This window comes from Capsicum annuum, chromosome 5 (assembly GCF_002878395.1).
Source record: "Capsicum annuum cultivar UCD-10X-F1 chromosome 5, UCD10Xv1.1, whole genome shotgun sequence".
Classification (NCBI taxonomy): Eukaryota; Viridiplantae; Streptophyta; class Magnoliopsida; order Solanales; family Solanaceae; genus Capsicum; species Capsicum annuum.
Genome location: NC_061115.1, coordinates 83,910,293 through 83,931,201, shown reverse-complemented (window position 1 = coordinate 83,931,201; position 20,909 = coordinate 83,910,293). Strand labels below are relative to the sequence as shown.

The 20,909-nt window shown below is 30.0% G+C and overlaps 1 protein-coding gene and 1 long non-coding RNA gene across 3 annotated transcripts; one reads left to right on the top strand and one right to left on the bottom strand.

Moving 5' to 3' along the window:
- The first annotated feature begins 1,978 nt into the window (after positions 1-1,978).
- Positions 1,979-5,769, top strand: LOC107852079 (zinc finger protein CONSTANS-LIKE 12-like). 2 transcript variants are annotated; one of them, XM_016697130.2, is made up of 5 exons: positions 1,979-2,988; positions 3,372-3,596; positions 3,864-4,219; positions 5,413-5,502; positions 5,584-5,769. In XM_016697130.2, exons 1-4 carry the CDS (start codon positions 2,416-2,418, stop codon positions 5,450-5,452), a joined length of 1,194 nt encoding a protein of 397 aa, XP_016552616.1. In that variant the 5' UTR covers positions 1,979-2,415; the 3' UTR covers positions 5,453-5,502; positions 5,584-5,769. The 2 variants fall into 2 exon arrangements, with proteins under 2 accessions (XP_016552616.1, XP_016552612.1); XM_016697126.2 differs by lacking the exon at positions 5,584-5,769 and adding an exon at positions 4,593-4,778 and having other exon boundaries at positions 1,980-2,988; positions 5,413-5,503.
- A 987-nt stretch (positions 5,770-6,756) lies between these two features.
- LOC124898837 lies at positions 6,757-8,467 on the bottom strand. The gene is made up of 2 exons (XR_007055620.1): positions 8,181-8,467; positions 6,757-7,042 (listed from the first exon to the last, which is right to left on the bottom strand). It is a non-coding gene; the product is annotated as an uncharacterized LOC124898837 (long non-coding RNA).
- Between the last annotated feature and the right edge of the window lie 12,442 nt (positions 8,468-20,909).

Below are 20,909 nucleotides of genomic sequence, written 5' to 3'. Positions count from 1 at the left end.
TCTGAACCCCTGTACTAAGTTGATTTTGTAAGTTGGACACTTTTACTTACATGTTTGTTATCTGGATCCATGAACTCACTAAAAACAATATTTCAAATCATTTGACCGTTGACTTTGCCTATATGGCATTAAATGGCTGACTAGGACAAGGAGAGTGTAGTCACTCGCCTGGGGTGCGAGTGGGGGTCAATTTTTGGTCAATTTTATATTAAAATAATTTAAAATAATATTAAAATTAAAAAAATAAAAAATAACTTTTTTTCCCTCCATCATTTTTAATTAAAAAATAATTTTTAAAATTTAAAAATAATAAATTTTAAAAATAAAAATAAAAAATCCTCCTTTCCCCGAACCCCCCTCTCCGTCCAACCCCCACCCCACCTCCTCAGCCCCCTTCCCCCGTCCAACCACCCACTTACCCCCATCCAACCCCCTCCCTCGTCCAGTCGCCCCCAACCTCACTCTTCACCCCCGTCCCCCGTCCCTCATCCAGCCATAGTTGTCATAGCTGACATGGCATCACCATTAACGTCCTCCATCCCTACAGCTCTCTTCATCTCTCTTCTCCCCCCAATCCCCACAGGCATGGCTGTTATAGCCATCACCATCACCATGTAAATATCTCTCTCTTTGTCTTCTTTTTCTTCATTATCATATATGACAGATTTTTGGGCAATCCCTGAAGAGGGTCTTTTTTTTTTTGCCTTTTTTTGGTCAAGTCTCTTTGCTGTGTTGATATTGTTGTTGATGTTCATTACCATCACCATTGATATTGTTGTTGGTTGTTCATTGCCGTGGCAGATATTGTCGTTGTTGATTTTTTTTTTTTGCCTTTTTTTGGTCAAGTCTCTTTGTTCTATTGATATTGTTGTTGTTGTTCATCACCATTGATATTGTTGTTGGTTGTTCATTGCTGTGGCAGATATTATTGTTGTTGTTCTCAATTTAAATTTTTTTATTTTGTTTAGGATTAATTTGTAACTTTTACAAAATTTTAAAGATATTTAAATAAAAACTAAAAATTCATTATGTTTGTGTATGTGAATTTATAGTTAAAACTTTAAATTAATGGGAGAGAAATTTTAATTATTTGGAATAAATTTGATGTTTAATTAAATTTATTGTGTTTGTGTATTAGAATTTATAGTTAAAAATTTAAATTAATTTAAATAAAAAGTTTATTCTGTTTGTGTATTAGAATTTCTACAATTTATAAAAATAATTTATTTAATTATGTTTGTTAAAGATATTCAAATTTAAAAATAAAAAATTCATTTATGTTTGTATATATGAATTTATAGTTAAAAAATTAAATTAGTTGGAGAAGAATTTTAATTATTTAAAATGAATTTGATATTTAATTTGTGAGCAAAAATAAAAACATGATTATTTAAATTTTCTACAATTTATAAAAATTTTTATTAAATTAAATTAATTTTAATATTTAATTTGTCATATAGCATTTTAAAAATGACTTGGAATTTCATGAAATACTTGAAAATGACGTGGCAGGTGAAGTGGCACACGTGGCAGTTTATGTGACAACTGACGTGGGAGAAAATTAGTTTAAAATATTATTTTTTAGTGGGTTCAGGAGTTCAGATGATAAAAATATAAGTAAAAATGTCCAGCTTATAAAACTCACCTAGTGTAGAGGTGCAGAAGATCATTTTGCCATTTTATTGAGATGTTCTTGTGTAGAGTGAGTTTGACTTATCTTTTTTCTATCTCTTTTATAACTAGATTAACTTGTGTCTCGAATTTTTAGTCCAGCAATTGTTTGGCATATTAATTTTGGGGAAAATGACACTTAAAATGAGAGAGAGAAATATACACAACCCTTATCGTATTGTATTTTTTTGAATGTACTTTTTATGTTGTTTATTTAGCTTGTTTTAAGAGAGCGAGTCTGTAGGCTGCAAACAAAATCAGTTAAGCAAAAAAAGTACCATTCTAATCAGCTGTACTATCCACATGGCAGGCTTCCATAATAAATACTAACATATCTTCCTCACTCAAACTTCTTTTAGATGGCGTAAGTCCTATTACTAATGAAAGAAAAAACAACTTTTATGTTCTTGCAGATTCTCTTTCCCATTTCTCTTTTCATGTTTAGCTCATCATAACATATATAAATTGTGTCGATCCTTTTTTTTTGTGTGAGAAGAGAAATGCTTGATTCTGATAAAATCTTTAGCATCAATTTTCAGTACCAACTAAGAGAATTTGATCATCCGCCTATTTTCTGTCCTTAAGGTGGAGACTACACTAAAAATTTTCACACGAATCACTACAATTTGTGATTGAGCCTTCTATTTTATCTTCTATAGGCATTAGGCCAAATAAATAGATTTCAAGAATAAACAAATAAATTATAAGAAGAAGCACATTATTACTCGCTAGTTTTAAAGTTCAATGGATCCTGTATGTGAATTATGTGGGGTGGCGAGGGCAGTGGTGTATTGTAAACCAGATTCAGCTAGGCTTTGTTTGTCATGTGATGGATACGTTCACTCTGCAAATCCTCTATCACGAAGGCATTCGCGTTCTCCCATTTGTGACAAATGCAATTCACAGCCAGCACTAGTGAGATGCATGGATGAGGCAGTGTGCTTGTGTGAAGGCTGTGATTGGGATGGACATGGCTGCATAGGGACAGGACATCGACTGCAGAAGTTGAATCCTTACACTGGATGTCCATCTCCTGATGAGTTTACAAGGATGTTTTCACTAGTTCTTGAAACGTCTATTGGTAATGACACCAGTTTTGGCAGCTTTGGTACTCGTCCTCGTAGTTCATTATGTATCAATGAGAATAATAGCAGTTTGGAGAGTAAAGGGAATGATGATTCATTGGTTGCTAGTAAACTCAATGAGTTTGCTTCTAACTATAAGTTTGAATCATGGGTCATTCCTCCTGATCCCAATTACATGACTTCCTATAACAAAGATCCGGCACCCTTCTCTGAGGGATCTGGTCTTCCTAAGGTGATATACTTCTCTTGATTTTCTCGTATTTCCTTTTTCATTTGTTTGGGTTGTTCTGATATGATTGGCAATGCTATTGGATTAGATCAGATACGTCATGTGTGTGATTGACTAAGCAATGACTTCAAAATTCAGGAGCAAATTCAAGATTTAGAGTGAGAATAGTTAAGAATGAACTTGAGCTCATTATATGTGTACACTTTAAATTGTTTCTCCATGTGTATACACAGTTCGAGCCAAAAGTAACTGGTTCATTTGAACCACAGAACCTGCCTTGGATACTCCCCTGCTACATATTTATAAACATCATATCAGTCTTGGTTTTGAAATGTTGAATATGTTGTATGCTCTAATGGTACTTTCGTTGTTTTCTTCGGATGCAGCAAGATTGTCCAATCAAGGATCTCGGATTAGAGGAAGGTGATGATCTCTCAGAAGGTGTTGATTTTGATGATGTGACATTGAATTTTGACTGTGGTTACGAGATTTTGGGTAGTTCACAGCAGAGTCATCCAAGATACTCTAATGAAGACAAGGAATTGGATTGCCTAGTCATGGAGAAAAATTCTTCCGTCACAGGATCTAATAACGTGGAAACTTCTCACGAGGTTCGTGTTACTGCTTTCTTAGTTTACTCACTTTCGTGCCCCAGAATCAAGTTTTAAAGGAAGTATACCAATTGCATACAAACCAGATTCTATGGTTGACACAATTAAGGCAACTTGTTTACAACTTTTTGTTCCCAGTCTAATTCAGTTTTGGTGACTTGTTTTAATTTGTAAACTGTTACTGTTGTTGTGCCTTTTTGGTTTTTTTGTTTTCTGTTTTTGTCTTTGTTCTATAGCTTTAGTTATTCCATTTGTACTTTTTGTTAGGCAACCTCTTCTGTGCAGCAAGAGTACATGGGCTTGCAGTCTTCGCAAATGGCTGCAGCTGCGAGTTCAACGAATCTGTTGCAGACAATGAATGCTACTGCTAATTGCGTTCTTATGAATCCTACATGCAATGGAAGCATTGGCGCCTTACCCTATCTACCTGCACCAATTCATCCAAGCATGTCACTATCACTCTCCAACATCACTGGTGAAAGTAGTGTAACAACTGAGTATCAAGATTGTGGGTTGTCACCAGGGTTCCTTAATGAAGCACCATGGGATTTGAGTTTAGAAAATTGTCCACAGAGAAGGCATGAAGCCAAAATGAGATATAACGAGAAAAAGAAAACTAGAACGTAAGTTGATCCGTACTACTCCTACATTTGATCTGTCATAGCTAGTTTATTGCTGCTGTTATGAATTTCATTCTCTCTCTAAAATTGCAATTTCGTTTCCAGAAGTAATCTATGTTCAAATAGGGGGAGCTTTCATACGTTCATCTTTTGCAACTCTTGCATTTAGAGGCCTCAGAATGTTCTTTATTTTTCTTCATTTTCACCTCGACTTAACTTCTCATAGTTTCTCTTTATTCCCTAGGTACAATTTTCCAACAATTTTGATACCAAATTGCTAACATTTATCTAATCTAACATTTTCAGTATGTAGATTAGATAAGCGATTAAATAGCAACTTTTTCCCTTCATTGATATTATGCTTTGTGACATGAAGGTTTGGTAAGCAAATAAGATATGCTTCACGTAAGGCTAGGGCAGATACCAGAAGAAGAGTTAAAGGTAGATTTGTTAAGGCTGGGGAAGCTTATGATTATGATCCATCAGAAACAAGAGATTTTTGACATAAGACGGCTGATTTTGGTCTCCCTTCTACTTTGTCAACACTTACCAAAGTATTAAGGTATCTTACAACAACAATAATCAAAATGATCAAATAATTTGTAATGTTGTTTCTACATCTCTGTTTGGCTTATCTATGATGACAAAACTCAATGAGATGAACTCACTTTCTGAGTAACCTGTAAACTGCTACGGAGGCCTGAGAAAGCCATATCAGAGAATCAAATCATCTCCCAGTATATTTACCATAATGGAAAACGTGGACGTCCAAATCAAAAGGTGCTCAAGACCTAAAACATTTTTTCCCACTATCATACTTGATGATGGGTATTAGAATTTTTTTCCAAACAATTTTCTTTGGTAGACTCTTATTATCAGCCCAAGGGACATTCTAGGCTAGTTTCAAAACACACCAACTCTGATGTTCCCTTATAATCATGTCTTTTAACTAATGCTGTGGCATGGTGCTTTTTTGAAATTTAAACTACTACTAGTAAGTTACTGTAAGCTACACTGAAGGGACTGATGCAGAATCATGATCTATGAAATATTTACAGTTTCCTTTTTGGAATGATTACGGTGCTGCATCGCATTATCTTACTCTACTATTTGAAATATTTTCAACTGTGCAGAATGATGATTTACGACAATAGTGCTGGTTGACGTTAACATCTTTGTCTTATCTATGTAAGCAGGCCTTTAATGAACACTCTGAACAAGAAGAGGTTGCCATGATTTCCAATGACCTAGCTGGTAGTTTCTAATAGACTGTTGCTTTCTCATAGGTAACAATAGCAAACATGTAATCTCATTATAATTCGCATTTGTATTGCTGTTTTTTTCTCACACTTATTTCGATCTTGAAGGATCCGGCAGTCAGAGGATACAATTGCAAAAGGACTCTGCCTTTCCTTTGCATTCTGATCTCAGAAAACCTCCTACATAGTCACCTTATAATCCGTTGGTGTATGCAAATCATATCCATTGCCGAGGTGCCTTCAGTGTCTTCCATATCTGTGACATCTAATAAGCTTCAAAATTATTAGCACTTAGATCATTTGCTTTCACTTTTTCCTTCTCGTTTAATAGACGCTTACTATTGAACTCGGGCTATATTCATCTCATTGAATTGGCTTTAGCAATTCTGCAAATAAGGTATTTTGAAGGACAGAACAACAGCAGGGATTTGTGGCCAAAATGGTCACCTTAATTTTCCTTAATCTTATTACAGTTAAATACTTGTGGCAGTGAGTGTGCAATCTTGGCTTCCCATATGCTTGGATGCTTGAAATTTTGATGATATTTTTTTCTCAAAATGCATCCCTATTATATGATTCGAAGACAATATGCATGCATCAGAAGTTGGTATCTTACTAACAAGCAGAGACTATATTGATCTTGATGTTAGGTAAGGAAAATGAAAAAGTAAAAGAAACTCTAGTAAGTCCAATCCAATGGTAACAGTATAAGTATCCCATCCAAGTAACAATAAGATGAACTTATCCCTAATAGATTCCAGAGTAAAAGCTTAACTTTCATTAAAAAAATTTGTTCCTTCCAAAGTTGGAGAAGTGCAGGGATGAACGCGTTCAAGTATTTGGGCAAAGGAGGAGGACTAATATTGCTATTTTAGCTATCACCTACTGTGCTGGAGAACTGGAGACACTAAACAAAATGTAAATTCTGGAAGATAAAAACATAAAGAATTTTATTGTGGAAGACTCATTGCTCAAACGAGAAAAAAACCATGACATACTTTCCTAGGATTTGCCTCAAAAACTCCACCAAACTTGAGCAGTTAATTCTAGTACCTATTCACCTCTACAATTAAACTGGTCGTAGCAATTCCTTTCAATACTGCACTCCTCCTAGTTAGAAAGTAAACTTGAAACCTCAACACTTTAATCATGTCATGACCCGAACCGGGACCCTAGCCGTGACGAGCATTCCAAACCATGAAGGCCCGGAACACCCTTCTCTATCTGGTAATCATGCACAATATTCACAATATAAAAGATAATGCGGAAATAGACATCTAGTACGGAAACATGGTCAATCTGAAAGTGATCATAATACTGCAAACTGAAGTCCAAAATATATCTGAATAGCAATAATGTCTGACTCAGTCTGCGAAATCTCTACTATGAACTAAACAAAACTGACTGAAAACTGGGACAAGGCCCCCAGTAGACCAAAACATGACTAAAGATAAATATCTGAAAATAAACAGGCCTTCTGGATTATAGAAGGCTCACCACTGCACAATCTGATCTGCGATCTGAAATATCTACTGTTTACCTGGACCCCTAGATTGAGCCTCAAAACCTGGAAGGAGGGGGTCAGCACAAATATACTGGCACGCGAAGCAATCCAAAATAGTGTATTTGTATACATATAAAGTAGATGAGAGAAATTTAACAAAACATCATGCATAAAATAGTTTCCAAAACACATAGGCATCATTTTGAACATTCTGAGACATTCTTGTCAAAACAGTTTCTGATCTTTGTATTACTTCTGAGTTAGGTGGCATTCCCCTACAATTCTGATATTCTACGGGCCGTATGGAATCCGCCGTTGACTCGGCGGGGAAGCCTCCCACCCGAGTATGCCACAAGGGTTGGAATCTCTGATTCTAATACGCCGCACGGCTCTAGGCCAGCGTAATATATAAACCTGGATCGGCAAATCACGGTTTTGGACAATGAGTTGTCTGAACTCATGCCTTCTTCGGGGAACCACCTAACATCTCTTTCTGCCCAATTTTTAACCATTTCTAATCATGCAACATTCTAATCACAAAATTTGTAAATTTGATTTCAAACATGCATTCTATTCTGTTCTGAATTTATCATGGCATTTTCTGAGTTGGTGTTGTCACATCAAGACTTGCAGGTTCTATTTCTGAGTCATAATGCAATAAGCATGATTTTTTTCATAAAAGTATAATTTCAGACCACCCAAACATGTAATTTGCATAAGAGATTTCATGTTCCGAAACTCAAGTCAAAACCATGCAAAAACTTTTATCAAACATATGGTGGTCATGTGTTTTTCGCAAAAACCATGCACTCTTTCATTATATGTATATTCAACATTCATCAACGTAAACAATCCTCTCTCTTTTGAAAGCAAAAATCATAATCCAAAATCACCATTTAAGACTTTTCATAACATACTTTTAAAAATGTATTTCGAAACAATCCATATCATGTGAAACATGGAAAAAATTACATCAAGGGAGGGATTTCATATATATCATGCTCTCAATTCATATTTCAAAACTTGAACACTTACATACAATATATAATATATATAACTTTCAAATCACTTTGGGGGAAAGCCAAAAGGCCAAAACAGTATCCTTAAAGCTTCTAAAACATGAATATATACATAAATTTCAAAACCCCTTTCTTAAAACATGATTTCTATGCCCATGAGATTTTAGGAAAACCCCACGTACCTCTATTTAAGAAATTAAGGGATGATCCCTGAAGCCTACGATGTGGGGATTCCAAATCTCCAATTATCTTTCAAAACCCACGGTTGAATCTTGAGTTATTTGGGATTTTTGTTTGAAACTCTAAGGGGTGTTCTTGAGAGAAAATTTGAGAAAAGGATTACATTTTGATGAATTGGGGTCTAAATCTGGTGCTATAGACGAAATTTGGGTGAGGTGAAATGACTAAAATGCCCCTAAGAAAACAAAGTCGAAACTGTCCCTCAGTTGACAAGCTGACAGGATGAAGTAAAACGGGTATAACTCCTTATTCAGATGTTGTATTTGGATGAAACCAGTCCGCATTGGAAAGAAGACTCAAAGAGATTTTATTTGATAGGTAGCAGATCTCCCAGGTCATTATATTCAGAGAGTTATGATCATTTGAAGTTGACCCTGAAATGCTGAAAACTGGGCAACAGGCTATGCGTTTTGCTATTGTTTTGAAATCCAAACGCAGCCTTATGCGTTCCGAAAAATTCCGAAACTTATACGAGATGTACTATGAGCTTGTACGATCGTAACGCAACTTGAAAATCTAAAAACGGAGGTTGGGAAGGTTGAAAAGTTATATCCCGAAGATTGCCAGCTAAAATGACTCTAAGTCCTCATTACACTTAGAAAATTTTTCAAGTTTTTACGTCTAAGAGCACTCTATTAAAGGCTAATCCATGCACGACTTTTACGGGGTGTTACAGATCACCCATTTAACAAAGCCTCTATGAAAGTAAATAGGTTACAATTTAAAGAACAAAAGACTCGAGCCTAAACAACTCAAGAACTAAAGCATCATTTTTATCTGGAACAGGTTCTTTGGTTGATCAGTTGAATCTTACAAAGCACTCTCTCACAATGACTACTATTTTCCAAGAATAAATGTCGAACTGCGCTAATAGCGTCCATGATGACAGCATCAATGTGGTGCTTTATCTAGGAATAATAAAGGTTAAATTTCTGTTGGCTTCTTTCTCCAAAATCCATTGAAATTTGGTTAAGGAATCAAATCCTACATGGACTTGATTTCCTTATTTGTTTTTACCTCCACACGATTTTTCTTAATTTCACAACTCTTTTCTTGTTGCAAGTGTAGCAATATTTCCATGTTGAACTCGTATCCCTTGACCCATGTGTTTAACTCGTAAACTCAATTCCTCAAGGGCTCCTCCTTGCACGTGGAATCTGTTTTTGCAGCTTCTGATCCTCAATCATCTCCAGTGGTATGAAAAGGACCTGATTCTTGCACTGTGTGTGTAGAACTTCTGCAACTCAGTTGTCAGCATAACCAATTTGTCCAAGTGACCTGTTAAGGACCTGGTTCTTCTGTAATTGTTTTCAGTCATCAAATTATGAGTTTCTTATTGAGACCTACTAAGGACCTAGTTCTTCTATAGTTGCTTGTCAATTATCAAAATTAGTTTCAGCTCATCCCCAACAAGTACTTGGCATACTTCAAAAAAAATTATGCTAGAATATACATGTGAGCTGACTGATAACTGACTCGTGTGTGGTTGGAAGAAATGCATAAATATTTTTCATGATCAATTGAATTAGTTAGCATATTCTTTTTACCAGAAGTTGGATTCTGTAGCATCTCTTTGTTATTAATTGTAAAGTTGATCTGGCTCAACTGGCATGCACCTCGACTATTTCATTTTATATGTGCATACTATAGTAACTTATGATACATCAAACACTGAGGAATCAAATTATGCAGGAAGAAGCAGATATGCAATGAGCCATCCTTTCCTAAAGGTAGGTTTAGAGATTGGCATTACAGTAAAGCACAAGCCTTTATGTAACTATTTGATATGATCTCCAAATATTACTTCATGTTTGGGGAACCAAAATGGGCCAAAAGTGTCTTAGATGTGTGATCATTGGTATTCATTTTATTCAATTCAAAAATATTTCATTCCTTATCTAGTTAATAATTTGTCTTTTAAGGTAAATTATGAATTTTTAAAAATCGAAGATTCTCTGAATCTCACATTTATCCTAGCTAAACTTAATTTAACTGCAAGAACACTTGAACTTTAATATCATATACTCCTCTACTAGTTTGTATTGCCTAGCTATATATATGGATCCTTCTCTATCCCACTATTTCAGTTCACAACTAATCTACATTGAATACCCTTGAGATGGTAGAATTTTCAGCCAGCCTCATCTATTATGTGGTTTTTGTTGGGTTGGAAATCTAGAGGGCATCACGTGGAAGCTAATAGTTTGTAAATTATCGAGGCAATAATTCAAACGAAAAGAAAAACATACTACAAAAAATATATTATTGATATCATTTGGTCAAGTGACCTACGTATTATGAAAACTAATATCAAAAATATGATATCTATTTGAGGAAAAATCTCTCCCTAAATAAAACTCTTAATGACTATATCATGGATGTTATTGTATTATGAAACAAGGAGGACGTACAAAACTTTTCCTTCAAAAAAGATATTAGCTAAATGTGGAAGAAAATTATATTTTTCTTTCAGAAACTAAAAGTAATTATAATATTACTTTGATTTTTCTTCCAAGAAAAGTAAAACTCAAATTTGATAAAAAAAATTTGAGCAAAAACCATAACAATTCTCTCCATTTTGGCTGAATTTTCTTAACAAAACTTGATTTGTCTTCTTCATGTCACATGCATGATTTTGATTCTTTACATAATCTTCATATATATTGCTGCTGATTGGCATGCTTAAAAATGATATGGATTAAATATTGAAGCCATATGCGTTAAAAGTGAAAGCATAAGTTAAAAATATTGGAACCCTATGTTATCAGTGAGCTAATGGGGTTGAAAGTGAAGTCTTGTGCATTAAAAGTGAGCACAGGTTAAAATGGAGCTCATGCGTTAAAAGTATATGCACGAGTTGAAAGGAGTTCAAGTGTTAAAAGAAAGTAGAGGTTGAAAGTTGGAGCCAATAATCATAGGTTGAAAATTGATTTTGTTTTAAAGATGAAGCAGTAGGATTATTGAAAATATGATTGGCAATGTCTCCACATTATTTTTTCTTTTGGACTTTTTTTTTGTTAAAATATTTCCACTGTCGTCAAATTGATTGTAGCTTTGATCTTGGCATGTCTTCAATTTGAACCATTGAACTTTTGAACTATATGCTTTGATACCACTTGTTGGGTTCGAAATTGAGAAAGCATCATGCGGAAGCTATTAGTTTGCAAGCCATCGAGGCGATAATCCAAACGAAAAGAAAAACACGTTAAAACATATTATTAATATTATTTGGTCAAGTGACCTACATATGATGAAAATTAATATCAAAAACATAAAACCTATTTAAGAGAAAATCTCTCCCTAAACAAAGTTGTTTTAATCATTACATTATAGATGTTATTGTGTCATGGAACAAGAAGAAGGATTCTCAAATTATATAGGTACAAAACCTTTACTTTAAAAAGAGGTTAGCCAAATATAGACAAGAATTATATTTTCTTTTCAAAAAGAGTAAAAGTAATTATGACATTACTTTGATTTTCCTTCAAAAAAAAAAAAAGTAAAGCTTAAATTTAGTAAGAAAATTTTAGACAAAAATCCTAATAATTTTGGTAAAGATGACAAAATTAGTTCATGAAAATATAACTTGTCCAAGTGTGCTGCTTATTTGTTAGCCCAATTCATTTCAATCCATCAAAAATTGAGCTTATATTTAGCACAAATTCACCCGTGCAAAATCTTATGAAAATACTTTCAACAAGATATTTATTTATTTATTTATTTATTTAATATGATATAAATAGTCATCATAAAATAAATTTAGGGGCGGCTCAAGCATATTCGTGGCCTAAGTCGAAAATCAAACAGAAGCCTTAAATTTTTACGAAAAGTAACTTTTATAAATGAACTCTATTTTTGAAATTATATAATTATTTTTTCTAAATTATTCCTTTTATGCAATAATATAATCAATATATTTAAACTTTTCTGAGACATGGTACTCTAGATATATGAACTTTTTATAATAATTCTTTCCTCTTCTATAAAAAAAAATAAAAATTCTATAAATAATATTTAATTTTAAAAAAAAATTATAATATATTATCGTAAAAAAATGAGGCCCCTCAAATTTGGAGGCCTAAGGCAGCCACCTATTTTTTTATGAGGTAGAGCCACACCTGAATAAATTTATGTTATAAGATAATAAAAATTATAAAAGAAAAATAAAGCAGCAACGTTTAATAAAAATTAGACATGTTGAATTAAAATCCGCATTTAACTCATTTTAACTCAAATAATATTTAGACGAATCAATAACTCATCTAACTCAAATCCATTTCAACTCTCTCAAATTCAACTGAGCCCGTTATTTAACACTAGATTTTGGTTTCACTCATCTATATTTATCTTTATTCAATTGCTACCTAAGTATTGCTGCATTTCGGTCGATCTGCTCAGGATATGGACTGCCCATGCATCCCAAGCAGTGGCTCTGCAAATATAATAATAAGACAAACATGACTTAAATTACTTCAAAGTTTTTAAAATCCACGTATATGAGAACACCAAGTGACATTATCACACTTAATCTTCCTTATGCCCCATACATATATTTAGGGGTGTTCATGGGTTGGTTTGGATCGGTTAGTGATTAAAATCATAACCAAAATCAATTTAATCAGTTTTTGAATTTCTAAAACCCCAAACCACAAAAAGAAAATAACCGTCGATTTAGTTTTTGTCGGTTTGGTTCGTTTTGGTTTGATTTTTCGGTTTTTTTGGTTATTGACTAGCCTACTCCAACCATCTCTAGAATGAACTCCTTTTTTAACCCATAGAAAAGAATATCACATTGAACAATTTCTCATTAAATATTTGTACAGTGATGGATAAATAAATGACAATATAAACTTTTAAAAATCAGAACAAACACATTAAACAAAACCAACATTGAGATGTAAAGCACCAGCTTTGTATTGTAGGCACTAAGAATATCCAACAACATACAACACATACATGTACATTGTAAAACAGAGCTTTGTATTCTGTTGCAGTATACTGCAAGAAGAAACAGAGTTGGACAAACTTGAGTTATCTGTTTACTTTATAGACTAGCTAGGTGAGCTAATCCTATAGGGAAACGATTGAATAAACAAGGAGACATAAAAGTACCATTTGAACCAGACACCATGGTAACTCGTATTGTGAAAGCTGAAGTAGAAAAAGTGAGGTAGGGACCGTAGGGTTAACTTATTAGTAATAGTAGGTAGAGTTGGGCTTGGGTTTGGGGGCTTTGGACAATTGGGCTAAAGTATTGGTTGGGCTAGACATAAATTAAAATTTAGTTTTAGATTAAATTTAATAAAATATTTATATTTTATTCATAAATTATATATAAATAATTATAACATATATATATATATATAATTTATCGGTTCGGTTTAGTTATTTTCACGATTTTTTTTAAGTAAAACCATAACCAAACCAAATAGCATCGGTTTTTAAAAATTTAAAATCAAACCTAACTAAACCAAATCAAACGTCGGTTTTTTTAATCGATTTGGTTCGGTTTACGGTTTGGTTTGGTTTTTAACCAAACCCATGAACACCCCTACATATATTAGATTAATTGGTCATACAATGTCACCCCTGAACTTGTCCGACTTTTGCAAAAAGACACTTAAACTTTGCAGGCGACCTATTACCTCACAAAACTTATAAAAACCATCATAAATATCCCTTTTAGTCCCACATGACGTGGAGAGTGTATTTCACTCTCCAAATACAGCGCGAAACAAGTAAAATTATATTTTTCTTATTAAAAATTCAACATTTATTTAATTAGAAATATTTTTTGATTACTTTATTTATTTTAATTTATTTTTCAATTCTTTTTTTCTCTTTATCTTCTTCATCCAACTCCTCACCATTTTCTTTCATTTTCTCTATCCTTTTACTTCTCTTTTTTCTTTTATTTCTTTCTCCTCCATTTTCAAGTTCTTTCACCTTATGTTTATAATTGTTCCATTACTATATATCTACTATTTTTTTTTAAATTTTTTTTGATGAAACTATGATTTTTTGGTTAAGAAAAGCGCAAGATTTAAATTTAATAAAATTTTAATTCAACATAATTATATTTGATTTTTAAAGTTTAATTTGAATCTAATTATTATTTAACAGTAATTGTGATGACGGAGATAACTAAAACAACATCGATCGAAAGAAAAAAATTCAAACTCAATCATATCACTCAACCCACTTTATCTTTGTATTTTATCTAAAAAGATAAAATAAAATAATTAATAATAAAAAAGTTAGGATTATTTAGAAGAGAAGTAATGGGAGTTCATGGAGGAGAACAATGAAGGAGAGAGAAAGAAAAATAGGAAAAAAAAGGAAAACAAATAAAGTAAGAAAAAATAATAAAACAACTAAAAATTAAATGAATTGACATGTGTCAAATAGTAGTTGGTGCGTGAATGCACTTCTTTTCTTGCAATTGATATTGACTGAAAAATAGTATATTTATTTCACTTTTAAATCGTTCAGTGGGGTAATAAATCATCAGCAAAGTGTGTGTGTATATATACACACACACACACACACACATATATATATATATATATATGTGTGTGTGTGTGTGAGCAAAACTAAAAGCAAGACAAGAAATCAAGTGGCAAGATATTAAAAAGTTACGTGGCAATTTTTAGGACAAAGTTAAAAATATTATAATAAAAGTTTTGAATTGAAAAATTAAGTATTTGAATTACATTATCCTTTAAAAAAAAATACTTTCATTATCGGAAAAATAGAAACCATAATTAAAGAGTTCTAATAGACATTTACTATTTCAAACTTATCTCTTTAAAAATTTAAATGTTATAAAATATATTTAAATATAATTTATTTACACATTAGGAAAGGAAAAAAATATAATTAAAATAATAAAGTTAATAAAAATAGTAGTACACAAGTTGTAGTACTTTAAATTTAAAAAGAAAACGTAGGAGTAGTAATGATGATGATGATTAGTATTAGCAGTAGCAGCAACAACGTATTATTAACAACAACAACAACAATAATTGTAGTAGTTGAAATACTAATAATAATATAATAATCATAATAGTGATAGTAATTAAAACAATTCACACAATATCTTTTATGAATATTAAATTGTGTGGTGTAATAGATAAAGTAACAAGATAAAATTATAAATAGCAATTTTAAAATATTTCTCTCATTCAAATATCAATTATAAGATAAATATGTATTTTTTAAAAATATATGGATAAGAAAGATCAACAACCTAATCTTTTTATAATAACTTATATGATATTTAAATTTGAAATCAAATGAATTTGAGATGGAATGAAGTTCTATCTTCTTAACCTCTCTCATATATTCTCCAACAATAATAGGTAATATTAAGTTTGTTTCTCTTCTTTTGTTATTGACCATTAGCTTCATTTACTGCATTTTCATATTTTTTTATTGTTTAATTTTATTTTTTTTGGTTTTAACATTTTTATTTACTATGTAGATTAGTGATAATTGTAGTGCAGACTATTTTTTTCTACTATATCTATCTCAGAATTCAAGTAAGTACATATTTATTTTAATATTGAATTTCAATTTTAAAAATAGTTTAATTGGAATAAAGTTTTATCTTCTTAACTTCTCTTACATATACTTCTATGTTGATGTATTATTTTAAGTTTCTTTCTCTTTTTATTTTTTAGTTATTGATTGTTATATTCTTCAGATTCTTCACAGTTTAGATTTTTTTTTTTAATTTTTACTATTATATTTAACATGTTAATTTTTATCTACTATATCCAAGTCTAGATTCAAGAAACTGATATGTTTTAATCTATTTTTGTTTGTTTGATTTTTCTTAAATATAAATAAATTTGAATACATAAGAAAAGCTCAGCTTTTATTGAGAATTTTCATCATATTGACGTTTATGGAGAAATTAAGCTTCTTTTTTTCTGTAATTTGATGCAAATTTAATATCTTTTATTTAAAATTAATAATTTAGAATCGTATATTTAAAAAAAAAAATAACAAATATATCCACTAGGTAAGAAAATATGCCTAATTGCCACAAAAAAGGTGCAATATATAAGCTGAATTAATTGGTGGTGGGGTAGAGTTGGAGGAAGGGGTGGGTGTGTCATTTGGGAGGGGGAGGGGGGATTTGAGAGATCTTAGTTGAACTTGAATTAATTTAAAAGATATAATGACAATTATAAATAAAATACTTAAAAGATATTAGTAATAAAATCAAACAATGAAATGAATAATAGAATAGACTTTAAAAATTTTAAATAAAATAATAAATCGTATGTGCTTAATTTTTGAATTGAGAGTAGTGAAATTAAAATTTTGAAATAAAAAATTTTGTAATTGACACAATTAAATACTTTTAGTGTTTGAATTGAAATTCAAAATTAAACCTTTTAAAAAAGTATAGTTAGTTGTTGAAGTTCAATTGATAGAAAAAAAAATTAAAATTTGAAATGGAAGGGAAAGATTGTAATTACATATTTTAATTGATTAATATAAAGATAAACGTCTGACAGCAAAATTAATAGTAATTATTTAATATTTTAAAAAAACCATTAATAGTAATTAATACTAATTTTAATATTTAATAAAATTAATAGTAATTACTTAATATTAATAGTAATTAATATTTAATTAATTTTATTATTTCAAAATGAATAAACTAATTTTTTTAATAAATATTTAAAAAAGAAAGTTCCACGCATCGCGAGAATATTTATGCTAATTTCATAATGGACTATATATCTATGGTTTGTCTTTATATGTATATACAAACAAATTGTTTAAAACAAGCTGCTAATTGAAAACTTTATATGTAAAACAGCCTTTAAATTCATCTGCTCAAACAGTCCAATTTGTTAGTTCTAAATAATTAACTAGTAATTAATCTGGTCCGTGTACAAATTAAGGAATAACTACATATATTAACAACTCTTAATTATTCTATTTAACCTAAGTTTTTATAGCTTTTTTTGTCAATTAAATACAATTCATATTCTCTCTCCTTTATTTTCTCCCATTCTATTTCTTTTTTTTTTTTTTTTTTTCCTTTTTTTTCTCTTTTTTTTTGTTTTTTCTTTATTTTTTCCGCTTTTTTATTTTCTATTTATTTCTTTTGTTTCCTTTTTTTTTTCATTTTTTATATATTTTTTTCTTTTTCTTTTCTGTTTTTCCATCTTTTTTTTTTCTTTTTTCTTTTTTCTTTGCAGTCTTTTTTCTGTATTTATTTTTTTCTTTTTCATTCTTGTTTCATTTTTTTTTGGTAATTTTTTCTCCTTTTTTTAATTTTCTTTTTTTTGTCTCTCATTTTTTGTTGTTGTTGATGTATTATATATTTTATCTATTTTTTATATTTTATATTTATTTGTATCATACTATATATTTAAAATAAATTTATTATTTATATTTGAATAGTTTAGCCGTGAAGATATATACAATTTATCATTTGTGTGTGTATACAAAAAAATATATGAATTAATTGTATTTGTTTAACTCTAAAATATATAAATATGTAATATGTCATTTAGTGCAAATGTATTATTAATACTTGTATGTCAAATTTATCATTTGTATTTTGCATATAAACAAGTATTCTTTGTATGTGTATGGTTCAAGTTGTATAAACATGTATCATTTGATACAAATGTAACATTTGTATTTGCATAATTTAACATTTGTATTTGTATAATTTATTATTTGTATTTGCATTTTTTAATTTGTATCACTAAAATCGCATCAATGAATATAAATACATGTGTTCATAGAAAGAAAAACAATAATTTTTTTCAATTGTTTAAAAATATAAATGATGTTGTCAACTACAAATTTAAATACAAACAAATGAACAAACGAAATTACAAATACAAATACCATATGCGATCTACTTACAAATAAAAAACAGTTCTTTAAGAATACAAGTGTATCAATGAAAATAGAATTCAATAACAAATACAAACAAAATAAAATCACAAAATACAAATATAATATGTAGTCAACTGTAAAATACAAATATAAAACAATTTTTCAATATACAAGTTCGAATTGTATAAAATATAAATGATGGTGCGAACAATAAAATTAAATACAAGTGCTAACTATATAATACAAAAATAAATACAAGTATGAACTATAAAATACAAACACAAATACAGGGGTGGACTCTAAAATACAAATACAATTATATTAAAGAATACAAAAATATAAATAATAATACGAATATAAATATAATAAGTGATTGCGATATTTTCTTTATCAACTACAACTTATACTCGACATAGTCAATTTTTTTTAAAATATAAAAAAAAAATGTATAAGCAAATATGAGATAAGAAAAAAATACAAGACGAAAATCAAAAAGGAAAAATTACAAAAATAAAGAGTAAAAAGAAAAATAAAAGTTAGAGATAGAAGAGAGAAAAAAAAAAAGAGAAAAACAAAAAAAAAAAAAAAAAAAGGAAAAAAAAAAAGAAAAAACGAAAGGAAAAAATGAAAGAAAGAAAAATGAAAGTAGAGACATAAAAGAGGAAAGAAGAAATGAAAAGAAAGAATAAAAAAGAAAAAAATATTTAAACAAAAAAAAAATAAAAAAAATGATGAATACAAATACAATGATCAATTATGATATTTTTGCCATCATTCATGGCTTGATTCAATGTAGCCATGTTGTCAAAAATATATAAAAAAAATATGAAATATAAGATGCAACCAAAAAAAGAAAAAGGATTAAACAAAAAGAAAAAAAAAAGAAAGAGAAGTAAAAGTCAGAGATAAAAGAGAGAGAAAAAGAAAGAGAGAAATTGAGGTAGGAGATAAAAGAGAGAAAAAAATATTAAAAAGAAAAGTAACAAAGAAAAAAGAGAAAAAAAAGTTATGAATTGTAATTTTGAAAGTTAGATTAACAACACTCTTATTTTGTTAAAACATATACTATTTCTTTTATGTGTTTCATAAATTAGAAGTTGATCTGAAATTTATCAATCTACTTTTTATAGTTTGATCTGAAAAAATAGATAAGCTGCCAAATAAAGCATAAAGGGCACTTAGGGGTCGTCTGGTTGGAAAATAGTTATCCCGAGGTAATTAATTTCGGGATTAGTCATCGCAAGTTTATTCGAGATAACTTATTACACCATCCATATGGAATAACTTATCCCATCACTATGGTGTAAATGATGGGATAAGTCATCTCGATATTAACTAATACCTCCAACCAAACATAGAATAAAATAATCTTTCATTTTATTTCAAAACTACTTATCTCTTATGCCTCACACCAAACGACTTAGAGTAGTACTAGTATAACAACATAATCACACAATGCCTTTCAATGCAAACGTTTCCGTCTAAAGAGCGTTAGCTTATAAGCAGACCAAATTATAATAAGAGATTCTAAATATTTTTTTTAGAAAATTCTGTTATTCTTATTTTTGAGATGCAAAGATAATAATATGATTTACTTTTATATAAAAATATTTGTCTTTTTCTTTAAAGATGAATTTCATTTTATTTTTTTCGATGAACTCCAGCTGAGTCTAAAAAGGACTAAGCCACAAAATTTATTACTACTAATTTTTGGAAACCTATTTAAATAGGATTTGGTTATATGCATTGTACATATGCTTAATGCTTATGGTGCTACTAGCTCCTACCTACAACCTTGGAAGTTTGAATATTTCAACACCAAACCCTAACATGACGAAGAAGTAAAATAATTGTTATAATAAATTAATTTGACTAACTTACACTATACTTACTAGTGATTAAAGATGGATATAGAATTTAAATTTATAATTTACTATTTTTATCAAATTTACCGAGTTCAAAGTGAACTTCTTTATTCTTTTATTTTTGTTTAGAAAAAATTGCAGAGACCTCCTTCAAGATAGCCACGTAACACTACTTTTTCTTGTAGTTTTTAATTGGCTCCCTTCTTATTTTGATTTTTTTTATAGCAATAATTTTAATCTATTCTTCATTAGTAGGAAAAGATATGTAACCAGATTGATTTGTCCTTCTTATTTGCTCTTACGATTATTCTTTACGTTTCAATTCATGTTAAGTTGCTAGATTGAGCACAAAATTTTGAAAAAAAAAAGAGAGTATAATTTTGAATTTATGATCTAAAATATTAATTTTTGTGACTATAAATAATTTCATTAATGATTAAATCATGAGAATATTAAACTTAAATTGTCACTCTCTACATCCATAATTACTTGTGCATTATATTAAATATATTCTTACTTTTACTTTCACTTTAACATATGAAGAGAATTTTTTTATTCTTAGTATTAATAACTCATTTTAAATCATTTTTGAAGTACAGTAAGGGTATACACTAATTAATATGAATATTATTGTCAAAAAAGATGAATGGAAAGAGTTCTAAATATATGAAAACATATATGAAAATGCCATTTTCTTTTAACACATAAAAATCTGAGTGCAGTGCGGTTAGATCGATTTTTAAAATTCATGGACACCCATAGCTAATCAGAGAGAGTGGTAAACTTGTTTATGTACCACATAGTAATTTCAATTACCAAAAAGTGAGAAAATAGTAGAAATTTCCATTACCAAAGTACATAAAGACAAATAAATAGGGCTTCATCTCCGAACGTATTTTCAAATATTTACGCCAACGGTATCATTTTTCAAAT

What these genes read in the sequence shown, in the direction of transcription:
- LOC107852079 (XM_016697126.2), top strand. Translation starts at nt 2,416, where the DNA reads ATGGATCCTGTATGTGAATTATGTGGGGTGGCGAGGGCAGTGGTGTAT. An exon ending in AGGGATCTGGTCTTCCTAAG is followed by an intron (nt 2,989 to 3,371) that starts GTGATATACTTC and finishes CTTCGGATGCAG; the next exon opens with CAAGATTGTCCAATCAAGGA. An exon ending in GAGAAAAAGAAAACTAGAAC is followed by an intron (nt 4,220 to 4,592) that starts GTAAGTTGATCC and finishes TGTGACATGAAG; the next exon opens with GTTTGGTAAGCAAATAAGAT.